General features: G+C 31.0%; 1 protein-coding gene across 1 annotated transcript; it reads left to right on the top strand.

Moving 5' to 3' along the window:
* Nucleotides 1-11,251: 11,251 nt before the first annotated feature.
* On the top strand, nt 11,252-14,339 carry LOC105804148 (very-long-chain (3R)-3-hydroxyacyl-CoA dehydratase PASTICCINO 2). The gene is made up of 9 exons (XM_012636641.2): nt 11,252-11,497; nt 11,587-11,698; nt 11,806-11,824; nt 11,945-12,033; nt 12,130-12,183; nt 13,379-13,449; nt 13,544-13,625; nt 13,803-13,899; nt 13,997-14,339. Exons 1-9 carry the CDS (start codon nt 11,427-11,429, stop codon nt 14,065-14,067), a joined length of 666 nt encoding a protein of 221 aa, XP_012492095.1. The 5' UTR covers nt 11,252-11,426; the 3' UTR covers nt 14,068-14,339.
* Nucleotides 14,340-14,543: the final 204 nt, after the last annotated feature.

Raw genomic sequence — 14,543 nt, 5'->3', positions numbered from 1 at the left:
ACTATTTACATTATATGAACAGACTTGGGATAAGTACCCCCACAATGACCTCACAAGGTCTATGCAATTAGGTTGTCCCTTTGAACCTAGATCTTGGGATCTCCAGTCAACTAGGTGGGGTTTTCCTTCACATAACGCCTTTAATTTTCATGAGCTTTAGTCTCATTCCTTTCAATGTTTTATCAAGATGATCTCGATTTAAGATTTTAGTTAGCGGATCCGTAATGTTATCTTTTGATTTTAAAAAAATTAATAGAGATAACATCATTTGAGATCAGTTGTCTAACGGTATTATGTCGACAAGGAAAATTGTCTCGACTTACCAATATACATTATGTTAGCAAGACATCCCCACACTTTCAAGTGGTTTTCTACATTTCCATAACTCATATGGTGTCTTGTCTATTTTCTTGTATGGGGCACCTTATTTTAAAAGTAATTAGTTGATAGAAAAGCTTCCCCTCACATTTCTATAATAATTTAGAGTTTCCTAGCAATGCGTTCATCTTTTCCTTTAGAGTCCGATTTTTCCACTTGGCTACTCTATTTGATTGAGGAGAGTATGGTGGTGTCACTTCATGAATAATACCATGTTTTGCACAGTATTCACCAAGTGGTTCAACATATTCACCACCATGATCACTTCTCACCATCTTAATCTTTTTATTAAATTGGTTTTTAGCTTCCTGCTTATAGAAAATAAATTTCTATATAGCTTCATATTTGTTCACCACCATAACAATATTTTATGCTATCATCAATAAAGGTAATAAAATATTTATTCCCTCCTCTCGTTTGAACAAGCTTTAAGTCACAAACATCACTATGTATTAGATCAAGTGGTTCTGTGCTTCTTTCAATAGTTTGAAATGAAGACTTTGTTATTTTTTTCCTCAACACAAGTTTCACATTTATGTTTAAAATTAATGTGAAATGAAGGAATGTGCTCTAAATTAATTAATTTACGTAAAGTAACATAATTAACATGTTCGAACCTACCATGCCATAAAGTTAATGACTTAAGCATATAAACCAAAGAAGAGGAAATATTCTTATTCATAGTTTTTGCTTTTACAGATATTACATTACATATTCCCTTCTCACAAACATTCCCCTTTTAGAAGAAACATTCTTATTCATAGTTCTTGCATATGTTAGGCACATAAGTCCATATCAGACACTTCCTTGGAAATTTCTTCCACAGCATTGACCTCGTTAACTTCTACGACGTTTGCCCTAACATCATTGACATTTGTTGCTTTGTTGAGCTTTTTTTCCGTACCTGTATTGTCTTATTCAATCCGAAGTCTTACTATTAAATATTTTACTGACGTTTCCCTTCTTTTTTACTTTAGGTAATTCTTGAAGTCATTCCAAGCAGAAGGCGACTTCTCAATAATAGCTGCCATTTGAAAGGATTCACTTATCATCATCCCTTCAGCAATAATTTCGTGAATGATCAGTTGAAGTTCTTGCACTTGATTCACAACTAGTTTAGAATCAATCATTAAAAAAATTCAAGAATTTAGCAACTAAAAACTTTTTAGCTCCAGCATCTTCGATTTTGTATTTATGGTCTAATGATGTCCATAATTCCTTAGTTGTTTTCTTGACACTATACACTTCGTACAGTGCATTCGACAATCCATTCAGGATGTAGTTTTGACACAGGAAATCAAAATGTTTCCAAGCTGCAACAATAGTGAAAGTGGTAACTTCATCTACCTCGCCCTCTTTAACAGTAGGAAGGTCATCTTTCAAAATTTTGGTCAAGTTTAACATGGTCAAATAAAACAGCATTTTCTGTTGCCAAGTCTTGAAATATTGTCCCGAGAATTTTACAGGTTTTTTTTTGTGGCTTACAGCAGCTGCCACCGGCAACACTAAGTTTTGAATCGAAGATTGCGTTTGAACCAAAGCTTCAGATTGTGAATTGATTGAATTGGTGAGAGTTTCCATTTTCTGTTAAGAAGCAAATCAGAATTAGAAAAATTATCAACTTTTGTTAGATGGAAAGAATCCAATAAAAACTTGAAACAAAAGTTTATACGGATTAATAAAAAATACAATAAAACAATGCACCAGGTAGATAGCCCTAAAAGAGAGGTGGTGCACTCGGCACTCTTAAATACTAAGTTTTTCAAAGAACCAATCCTAGACATGCACTCTCATATTGTCTTTTTAATTCACCGTTGATAAATTTCTTTTCCTTTGATGTCACAAATTTGAAGTTAAAATTTAAGCTTTCACAATTTAAAGCCACCATAAACAGAAAAGTTTCCCTTTTATTTGTTAAACGACATAATTAAAATTATGAAACAAAATCAAAATCAATCCTGTTGAAGACAAGATTAAATCCTGAAACAAAATTATTTAATTAAATCTTGTTTGCAAACAAAATCAAAATAAAATCTGTTAAACGGCAGGAATAAATCTCAAAACATAATTATTTAATTAAATCTTCTCGTTTAGAAAGAAAATCAAAATCGAATAAAATCATTAAATGACAGGACTAAATCCCGAAACAGATTATTCAATTATTTGTCATTTGGAAGGAAAATAAAATCAAATAAAATCTATTAAACGGTGGGAATAAATCTCAAAATAGATTATTCAATTATTTCTCGTTTGGAAACAAAATCAAAATCGAATAAAATCTGTTAAACGACGGGAATAAATCCAAAAACAAATTATTCAACTATTTCTCGTTTGGAAACAAAATCAAAATCGAATAAATTTTGTTAAAAGGCAGGAATAAATCTCAAAACATGTTTTATTTAATTTTAAATTCTCATTTGGAAACAAAATTAAAAATGGAATAAAATCTGTTGAATGGCGAGATTAAATTCAAAAAATTTTATTTAATTTTAATACTGTTTGGAAACAAAATAAAAAAATGGAATAAAATCATTGAATGGCGTGAATAGATCCCGAAATAAATTTTATTCAATTTTAAATTTTATTTTCAAATAATTTTTTTTGCCTTGGTGTCTCGTTCGTCTCAGATTACAGAATTGCAAAATAATAAATATATGTCTTAAGGTTGTTAGACAAAACACGTTAGCCAATAAATATATAAATATAAATAAACAAATATTTATACAAAATAAAATAAATTGAATAATTTATTTTTAAAATATCAAATACGAAAAACCAATAAATAAGATAATAAAGACTAGAAATCGAAAAGAAGAACCGAGTTTTACTAGATGTTGAAGCTTGTTTTACACAGTTTCCTTAAGACAGATTGGCCGCTCCTACGGTACTTGGAGAAACGTTGGTCGACTGTCTCCCAGGATAGAACAACACGATGATCAAAGTCGTAGCACCTTTGCAATGATCAATGAACAAACCTTGCCTTTTATCACCGAAACGTTGGAAAATATGGAGAGGAAAAGATAAGAATTTTGGAGAGCAAAATAAACTCAGTGTGAGAGGGTGTGTGTCTGAAGATTTTGAAGAATTCCTAGGCTTTTATAGGCATTCAATATGGAGGAATTTTGGAAATATCTATGAATAAGGATACAAAATATGCATTAAAGGAGTAATTAAATCAGTTTGATTAAAATCAAATCTAATTGATTGGAATCAAATAAAATCATGATATATGTCCTTTTAAATCAGATTTTGTATATTTGCTAAGAAAAAATTTTCGTGTTGGGCTAAAATATCTGCAGGCCCACTTTGGGCCCGACCAGTCCGGTGAGAGAGTGTGTGTCTGAAAATTTATGAAGAATTCTTAGGCTTTTATAGGCATTCAATATGGAGGAATTTTGGAAATATCCATGAATAATGATACAAAATCTGCATTAAAGGAGCAATTAAATCAATTTGATTAAAATCAAATCAAATTGATTGGAATCAAATAAAATCAGAATATATGTCCTTTTAAATCAGATTTTCTATATTTGCTGGGAAAAGAAACTTTCGTGTTGGGCTAAAATATCTATAGGCCCACTTTGGGCCCAACCGATACGAACATTTTGTGCTGCCCTCGTCGTGTGAGTGTGCCCTAACCCCGATGGGTTTGGATTTGCACTCCCCCTGCGTACGAGGCAGGGTTTCAAGCTTAGCCATTCAATCACCTTTCAAGTGGGTTCTCATATATATACACATCTCACACTTAACCTAATAATGACAATCATTCCTTCTCTTAACATTATACTCAAAGCTTATTGGATTGAAAAATGCCTATTATAAAATTTGCTTCGTAAAGTTGGTGTCACAACACCCAACGATAAAATTTCTTAACCAAATTTTAATATAACCCTAAAAACACTCCATAAACATTTCATAACCAAAACCTTATTTTCGAAAACCACTTGACTTTATTGATTTACCACTTGAACTTAATTATTTGTTCAAATAACATAAATTATCAAATCAAAATTTATTATAATACTATATTTGACTCATAAATATTAAATAATAATATTTACAAATTCACTCGTCGATTTTGTGGCCCCAAAACTATTGTTTCTGACACCTCTAAAAAATGGGTTGTTATAGTATGTGCTTGTAAGGGTTTTGCCTTTCTTTTCTCACAAAATAAAAATAAAAATATTTAAATATTAAATAAGTGAATTGAAATCTAAATATTTTAAACATTACATAGATCTATCATCTTTACCTATTATATATTGTTACTGAAAGCTGACTGAGTGTTAACTGAATTAGCATTGGTATTGTTGTCAGTAAAGGAGGACATGGGTTTGAGCGCGATGGAGAGTGTTTATCCTCTTATATAAGGGTTGAGAAAGGGTTATAGGTAGTTTAGGCATTGTATCAATATATATATTGTTACAAGAAAAAAATAAATTTTTGCTATTAGTTTTTGTATTATGTCTAGATTATGGAATTAGTCTATATACTTTAATTTAATCAATTTTAGTCTTGTATTTTTTGAACTTTGAAATTTTAGTATGATCCAAATAGTAATAGTTAAATTTGTTAGGTCAAATTCTAATATTAGTCTCATACTATAGTGTAACAGTTCGATTTCAGTGAAATCGAAACAGTGATTTCGGGACCACAAATCCAAACTCAAAAAATTTAGTTTAATATTATTTTATGGTCTACAATATGATAGGAATATAGTTTAAAATTTTCGTTAAGAAATTTTACCGTTTACATGCCTAATTTGATAATAAGGACTAAATTGAATAAAGTGCAAAGGTTGTGTTCTAATTGCTAAAGGTATTAAATAGCTGTATAATTTTAAATTGGAGGTCCTTATATAGTAAATAGGCCATTAAATTGCTTAGTGGTTAAGCATGAGTAGTCATCATTGGAAATTGAATAAATTATTAAGGGTAATTTTGGAAATTAGTGATTAAAGTTATAATAAATAAAATAAAATAATCTATTCTCATCATTATCCATAAAAAAAAAAGAAACCTAGCCATGGAAGCTTAAATTTGGACAAGCTTATTTTGCTCAATTAGGTATGTATTTTTGTCTTGTTTTTTATGATTTCTATGTTTCCGATATCGTAGTAGCTTAATCTAGCTAGCTCGGGGATTAATTTGTAAAATTGTCAAAGTATTAGGGTTTTTCCATTGATGAATATGCTTGAAATTTGAAGTTTGATAATAGAAAATGAATGGCTATTGTTAGATAAACAACTTTTGTAAAGAGAATTTTGATTGAATTATCAATTATGGATTAAATTAAAAAGATAATAAATTTATGGCAAAATTTGTGAATTTTGTGAAATATATGAGCTGCTATTAATATGTATAAAATCGTCTAGGCTTGATTAAAGATTAAATTGTATGAATTTCATTTTTCGAGCCTAGGGACTAAATTACAAAGGAATTAAAAGTGTAGGTCAAAATGATAATTTTGCCAAAATTCCATGTTGGATTAAATTGAATGAGAATTATATTGAAATAAGTTAAATTCATTCTTATAGATCCTGTCAGACCTCATACAGAGTTAGATCGAGGCAAAGAGAAAATATCTGATTAGTCACCTTCGTATCTACGTACACTTGTTGAGGTAAGTTCGTGTAATTAAATTGTACATTTATATGTTTTAAATTGAACTATTTGTTTGTGAATTGTATAATTGCCATGAATAAATACCGGTTGTATATTCGACAATTACCGTGCCTCGTTTGAACCTTAGGAATTCATAGGATACAAATGACATGTCATTAAGGTCACCGATTTCAGCTCTTATGAGCTTCCCGATACTCAGCTCACATGAGCTTCCTGTTATTCAGCTCGCATAAGCTTCCCGTTATTCAGCTAATATGAGCTTCCCGTTTACAGCTCGTATGAGCATACATGTACATGAATTGACGGATTACAATTAAGTACACTTCGTGTGTACTACCCTTGTATCCAACGATATTCTAAATGGTTCAACAGGCACAGTTCTGTTACGAGATTACATGAGTTCGATATGAACTATTACTGGTATTTACATGAAATACATGAAATATGATTATTTGATGAATTCAATCATGTGTGTTGGATTTTATATGTGATTTTCATGGCTAATATGTCGGTGATCATATGTTTAGGCTTTTGGCCAAATTGGTTGAGTTATGCTTTGTTTACTTACCTATTTTATGGATATATGGTAAGTTAAATTCTGTGTTATACGAACTTACTAAGCTTAAATGTTTACTCTGTGTTATTTTCCATGTTTTATAGTAATTCGGAAGCTCGTACAAGTTGGAAGCTAGTCGGAGCTATTTCTCTCTATCCATCGGTCCTTTTGGTACTTTCAGTAAATTAATTTCGGTTATAATGACATGTATATGTTATTTTGGCCAATGATGGCATATAAATATTTTGTTGAGATTAACTATGTATATGGCTTGTTTTTGGTATATTTTGATGTGTATATAAGTGACCTTATCATGTTTGATGTGTGATTGATATGGTAGAATGAAAGAAAGTAAAATGTGGCTTGAATATTCATATATGAATTTGGTCATTTAGGTAAGTTGAGATACTTGGTTGACATGCCTTTAATTTGTTATTTGAGGTGCCTAAGGGCATATTGGTTGTATGTGGTGATATTTCATGTTTAAGACTTGATTTTGGCTTGTTTTGAATGTCTTGTTATGGCTTGTTGATGTGCAAAAATATTGGGTTAGGTTGATGTCAAATTGGGTGAGAAATGTGGCTTGGAAATTGGTCTATTTTCGTCCACACAGGCTGAGACACGGGTGTGTAACTCAGCCGTGTGTGACACACGGCCATCTTTTAAATTGCGCAAGTCAGAATGCTCACATGGCCTAGCACACGGGTGTGTGGCTTGGCCGTGTGGCCCAAGTCAGGGAGTTACATAGGCACGGACACGGGATGGGATACGGCTGTGTGTCCCTATTTCAAATGTCCACACGGTCTAAAACACGGGTGTGTCTCTTGGCTGTGCGAGTCACATGGCCTAGCCACACGACCGTGTGACCCCTGCAGCTTTAAAAATTTTTAGTGTTTTCTAAAAAAATCTTTGAGTATCCAATTTAGTCCCGACTTGTTTTTAATGAATATTTTAGCTTAATTAATGCAAGGATGAAAACTAAAAACAATCAAATTAAATGCTTACATAAAAATAAAAATAATAATATTTGACAAAGAAGGTACGGTGGGTGGGTTAGAGAATTGGTAGGTTACTGCCATTGAAATAGCATCATTTGCAAAAGAAATTATCTGCTACTTTAAATTAAAAATGCCTATAAAATCATATGTAACAACCTAACGTTGGTGGAATTTAATGAAAATTTAAGGCTATTTTACTCATCTAATCTAAAAAAAATTAATATTTATAAAGATGACTCTAGTTCAGAAACATTCACTCAAATTACTTGAAATGAACAGTAAATTTGAGTTATGGAAAATAGATGGCCGGCACCACTATTTTTTCTATTAAAAAATAATTTTTGAGATTTTGGACACTAGATGGCCGACGCCCCTTTATCTGATTAAAAAATAAATTTTTTGGGGTGTGGTTCCGGCCAACAAATGGCCAAAATCACTCAACAAAAAAGGTTAGAAATATTGCAACATAACCCCTCCTTATTTTTTCATCTTTTTTATTTCCCAAGTTTAATTACATACTTTATATTTTAAAACAATATTGAACTACTTATCATGTTTTTTAATTATTTTTGTATCACTCACATTATTATTAGATTTAAAATTAATTTAAAATATATTGAACTACATATTTTATAAAATTTAAAATTTTCATGATTGAATTTTCCCATCATATTTGAATTTTCATTTTTTAAAATTTTGTTTTTATTTTGTTAAATATAACTTGATTGTTGTTAAACTCAAGTATAAATAATAAATTAAGCCTAAAAATTATATTTATTTTTGAATGTAATGATAATTTTTGGAGGTGGTTTTGATAAAAGTTATTAAAGTTATCTTATTTTAATATATTATTTAAGAACTTCAAACGAAAGTATTTTAAAACTATTTATTAATTTTAATATTGAATTTTATAATTGTGAAAATATATTAAAATGCTAAATACAGTATCAAAAGGACAGTAATTGATACTAAACTAGTTAATTTTCAAATCAAAAGTAGTTAATTTAAAATTAATTTAAATTTAATATGCACAATTAAATTATATGTTGTTTTGATAAAATTAGAATCTGCATTAATAATTTTCATCTTTTATAATAAATCAAATAAATATTGTTAAATTATTGTTTTTTATTTTAAAATAACGAGTAATATATTTATAAAATATGTAGTTCAATATATTTTAAATTAATTTTTAAATTTAATAATAATGTGAGTGATGCAATAATAATTAAAAAACATGATAAGTAGTTCAATATTGTTTTAAAATATAAAGTATGTAATTAAACTTGGGAAATAATGGAAAATAAGGAGGGGTTATGTTGAAATATTCCCAATCTTTTTTGTTGGGTGATTTTGGCCATTTGTTGGCCGGCACTAGAGCTGTCCATGGGCCGGGCCCGAAAAATTTTTTTTGCCCGACTCTTAGGCCCGGGCCCGGCCCGGCCCAAAATATGGGCCTAAAATTTTGCCCAGGCCCGGCCCGGGAAAAAAAGAGTAAGCCCTGCCCGATTTTTAATAAACACAAAAAAAATATTTTAAAAATAAAAAAATAAAAAAAAATATTTTAAAGGTATTTTAAATTTAAAAATAAAAATAAAAAATATATATTTATTATATTCGGGCCGGGCCGGGCCGGGCCCGAGCCAAAAAAGTTGAGCCCGAGCCCGGCCCATTTTTTAAACGGGCCTCGTTTTTTTTCCCAAGCCCATATTTCGGGCCTATATTTTTACCCAAACCCTCTCATATTTCAAGGGTCGTCGTCGGGTCAACGCCTTGCCCATGGATGTGTCTAGCCAAGACTACACCCCCCAAAAAAAATTATTTTTTTAATCAGATAAAAGGGTGCGGATCATCAATGTGATAGCACCCCAAAATTTTTCTTTGAAAAAAATAAATGGGTGTCAGCCATCTAGTATTCAAAACCCTAAAACTTATTTTTTTAATAAAAAAATAGTTGTGCCAGCCAACTAATTCTCATAACCCAATTTTACTGTTTATTTCAGATTATTTTAGTGAATGTTTTTGAACTAGGTTCATTTCTATAAATATTATTTTTTAGGGGTCAAATCGGAAAAATAGCCAAAATTTAATCAAATTTTGCAAGAGAGGGGAACTATTCTAGAGACTATTATTAAATGAATATGAATGTCTCTGGTAATATTAATAGGTGCAAATTTCCAGGTGGATTGGAAGCTGGCAGTTGAGTAGCTCACCAATCTTCCAACTGCATTTCTTAAATGACCAATGCTAATTCGGGGAATTTCAAAATGGACCAACGGGCTTAAAATATTTTAAGTTTCCTCCTTTCAGGAAAATATTCCTCAAACCTCACTTACTATTTTTCTATTGTTTTGTAAAATTTTTATTTTATTAATAAAATCAAATCACTTATATAATTAGTTAATTAGATTCCAATAAATATATATTACAAATTTAAATATTAAATATTATCATTAGTCAATGTATCATGTATAAACGGCATATTTAGTCTATATTTCAATTTGATTAATTTTAATATTTCTATTTTGAAATTTAAAATGACACTCTGAATCAAGAAGTGATTATCAATCAAATTCATTTACAGGTATTTAATTCAAGTTATCTTACATTCTTGAGAGTAACATTACATTTTGACATATCATTCTTATGTTTATTTACAAATATTACTTTGAGGTAGTAATCTTACATTCCTAATAGTGCTAAGATTACAAAATATGGGGTAATCTCTTTTATAATTTCAATAAATTTTATCCCTTTTTTATAATATTTTATATATTATGTAAATATATTCAAAATTAATATAATATAATATTAACTTAAATACATTAAGAAAGTAGATAAAATTATCAATATCATATTTGATACGAACATTATATTAACCAAATTTAAAATTTACGTAAATTAAAATAAACTTATATGTAATAATAAAATAAAAGAAATTGAGTTTAGTGTATTCGCATAATAAGATTTAAGTTTTTGAAACAAAAGTGATCATACAAAGTTTTAGAGTCTAATGAAAGAAATTTATGAAAATTTCATATCAATATCTTCAATTAATGTGAAATTGAATTTGTTAAAAAACAAAGTCTATAATAAGAACAATTTAGTAAAATTTAATTTTGTTAATTTTACATTATGTCAATTAAATAATAAAATTTTGCATTCTAATCAAAGGAACCAAAGAGAGTAATGTTGATACCTAGTACTGTGTTGAGTAATCTTACATTCGATAATCCTATTTCCAAAGGTAATCTTATATTTTGTGAACAAATGCTGACTAAGTTAAAATTTGTTATTTTTGAAATCTTAGGTGACAAACATGATATCATCGTATGTGTAATACCATGCCAACTTGCGATTTTCACATAATATTCACAAAAATCGTCATTTTTAATTATGGGTTTAACAATAACCATTTGAGTTAGGATTGAAATTACAAAATTTAAAATATATAGAAACTAAAAATGATCAAATTGGAAATATGGACTAAACCCGTAACTTATATATAGTATTAGACTAATAGCAAAATTTTACCTAACCAATTTAATTTGGATTAAAATTAAAATCTAAAGATTTGCAATTTATGCGTTTTACATCAACTAATGTTATAAATTTTCCTTAAAATGGTTACTTGATGATAATTATTATTTGTATGGAAAGTTGACATTATTTTGGGTCAATTGCCCCATTCTGAAACAACCCAGTTCATCTCCATTTTCTCTCTCTAGGTCATAGAGATTTCAGCTTGCTTCCCATCATCCCAGTCCCTCCCATTACTCCATATAAACTTGTTCATTTATTCTACTCTCTAGCTAGCCTTTTTCCCCACAAATCAAATATAATCTTCGTTTCCTTTACTTTTGGGTTCCCATGGCGTCGGCTTTGACTGTTCTCAGGCGGCTCTACCTTTCCATCTATAATTGGCTCGTCTTCATCGGCTGGCAAGCTCGCTCATCTCAGATCTACTTTCTTTTTCATAATCTTCCATTTTGAACGTCTAGTTGTGTAACTCCTTTGTTCTTCTTTGCAGGTTTCAGGTTCTGTTTTTAGCGTTAAAGGCTTTGAAAGAATCAGGTCATGAACATGTCTATAATGCTGTCGAAAAGCCTCTCCTTCTAGCTCAATCCGCTGCCGTTATGGAGGTTTTCTTCTTCTGCTCACTCCAATCTGTCTTAAATTTGCTGTAATTTGAAATTTTCTTTCCCATTGTGTTAAATTTAATTAAATTTGTTTCTCTTTTACTTGACAGATTCTTCATGGCTTAATAGGTGATTGCGGAGTGCCCTCTTCTTCTTCATTTCAAATTTACGATATTTTTTAGATAATTCACTAATTTTATTTTTTTTAAATGTTTTGAATTTTGAAATTCATTTTGTTAATTTTTGCAGGTCTGGTTAGGTCACCGGTGTCATCAACTCTGCCGCAGATAGGATCAAGATTGTATTTAACTTGGGGAATTTTATGGAGTTTTCCTGAGGTAACAAAAAAAGTTACAATCTATAGTTCTATACTTCTTCTTTTCTCTTTTTCTCTTAGTTTTAGTTAAAATTGAAATGATGATCGTGATTCGCAGATTCGAACTCACATTCTTGTTACTTCTTTGGTCATCAGTTGGGCCATTACAGAGGTAAATTTAACTTAATTCTGTTCCCCCCCCCCCCAAAAAGAAAATTGTGGTTAAAATTAGGAGTTGTAATTAGTGATGATATGGACTTTTTTATGGTACATCTCAAAAGCTTAAAAACACAAGATCACGGCCAGTTAATTTTATGTGTGGGTGACCGCGGCGTGTTTCTCCAGTTTAACAGCTTCACGAGCCATTTTTTTGTGGTCCCACTTCATGAGTAATCCTAAAATGGCATCTCAGACATGTAGGATAGGAGAGGCTCCGGCTTCCTATGAGTCATCATATTTCCTTTAATGATCTTGATCTGCTGGCATGCCAGGGAGACCTCAGAGCAAGTCTTAGCAATGCGTACTACTACACCATATGGATTAGGGGCTTTCCCATTAAAACAGATCTCGTTTCTATGCTTCCATAATTCCCATATTGTTATAGCCCCTAAAACATAGACCTTCTCGTTTGCTGATCTTATGTTTTTTCTTTCTTCTTGCCATTGCTGTATCCATTGTCTGATATCCGTTCTTGATAGTTGATCAATGCAAAGGCCCATACGTTGATGATCTAGGCTTGAAACCAATGAAGATGTTATTATACATTAGTTGATAATGATCATGCTTTTTTTAGGTTTGAGATCTTAATTTTATTTCGCAAAGTATAATAATATGGAAAAAAAATTTTACCACATGTAATCTTCTTTTATTATCATTGTTTGGAGCATATTGTTTGGTAAAGTTGATTACTTGAGACTGCTATTTCTAACTGGGGTCAGGAACTTGATTCTTAATTCATGATTTTACTTTTGCTGAAACAAGAAATACAAATATAGTTCGATTCGTAGGCATTTGTGTTTGTGCCCTTCTTGTGTTTAAAAGTCTTACTCTATCATTTTCCTTTTTAAGTACCCCTATCGGACACATATACCTGTGACCATTCAGAAACCTTTCAAATACATGGAATATGCCTTTATCCAATACAGTTCGAGTCCGGTAACATAGTTTAGAACTTAGTATTTAGGCCTGTTCTTATTGTTTTTCTACTGTTATGCGATCCTTTGCTCAGAGCTAATGTTTCTCTGTACATAAATTATGAAAAATGCTGGTATATGTCCTCCAAGAGTTCCTCCTGCCGAAGGGCATTTCTTTTATAGACGCTGATGTAATCCTGATTTTAATTTTACATAAATTCCCTGTAATTGCAGATTATTCGCTATTCATTCTTTGGCATGAAGGAGGCCTTTGGTTTTGCACCTTCATGGCATTTGTGGCTTAGGTAAATAACGCATGTCTTCTATTCTTGTTAAACCCTGAACAAAGTCACCGAATCCTTGGTGTTCATTTTGCTAATATTCGTTTTCTCCGAGCAGGTATAGCACATTCTTGGTTTTGTATCCAACTGGCATCAGCAGTGAAGTTGGTCTGATCTACTTTGCCTTGCCATATATCAAGGTAATTTCACCCAATCATTTAATTCAATCCAAAAGTTATAGATGTATCAAGTGGAGTTTCCCTGTTGATGGTCAATTCATGTTGCGCCGTTTAGCATTTAATTCTAATAGAACCGGTATAAGACTAAAAAGCACATGATTATTGTATGTTCATTGCATAAAACTGGTGTGTCTACAGGCTTCTGAGAAGTATTGCTTTAGAATGCCAAACAAGTGGAATTTCTCCTTTGATTACTTCTATGCTGCAATTCTTGCCCTTGGAATCTATGTCCCAGGTATGAACTAAGCAATTCCTCATTTTAACACATCATCTCGGCTTGATTGATTACTTGCCTCATTCATGCTTATTCGAAGGGCTTGATATTGTTGCAGGTAGTCCTCACTTGTACCATTATATGCTCGGGCAGAGGAAGAGAGCACTTTCCAAATCAAAAAAGGAGTGAACTGTTTTCGAGGTTTGCGGCATTGTGGTTGTTATCTCCGAACTTTGGTGCATGTATGATTTCATTCTTTTTAGTATTGCTTTTTGGCTAAAATGTTCAAGGGTTAGCATCTTTTTGGCTGAATATGATGGTGTAGGTGCAGCTGCTGAATTTACCAAAATTTGTTGGTGAGTTTGGTGGCGTGCTGCGTGAATCCAGAAATCTCCAAGTTTTGTTGTGGTTGTTCTTATTACTTAATTAGAGTATCATAAATTATCATTTGTTTCTTTCCACACCGTCTTCTAAATCCTTGGTGTATAATAAATTGTAAGTTAAAAGGTACTGGAGTCGTCAACGCCGCAGTTGGATTTCTACCTGAATTTTTTATATTTAATTTTAGCTTAGCTCAATAAAAAATTGAAAATCTCTATTAAATAAAAAGTGCATCACATTTATTAAAAAATCAAATCAATTGACTTCTTTTATCAACAAAATTG

Source organism: Gossypium raimondii, chromosome 11 (genome assembly GCF_025698545.1).
Source record: "Gossypium raimondii isolate GPD5lz chromosome 11, ASM2569854v1, whole genome shotgun sequence".
Classification (NCBI taxonomy): Eukaryota; Viridiplantae; Streptophyta; class Magnoliopsida; order Malvales; family Malvaceae; genus Gossypium; species Gossypium raimondii.
The sequence above is the reverse complement of the archived record's forward strand: the minus strand, read 5'-3'. Positions and strand labels throughout refer to the sequence as shown.

What these genes read in the sequence shown, in the direction of transcription:
- LOC105804148 (XM_012636641.2), top strand. Translation starts at nt 11,427, where the DNA reads ATGGCGTCGGCTTTGACTGTTCTCAGGCGGCTCTACCTTTCCATCTAT. An exon ending in TTGCCTTGCCATATATCAAG is followed by an intron (nt 13,626 to 13,802) that starts GTAATTTCACCC and finishes GTGTGTCTACAG; the next exon opens with GCTTCTGAGAAGTATTGCTT. An exon ending in CCTTGGAATCTATGTCCCAG is followed by an intron (nt 13,900 to 13,996) that starts GTATGAACTAAG and finishes ATATTGTTGCAG; the next exon opens with GTAGTCCTCACTTGTACCAT.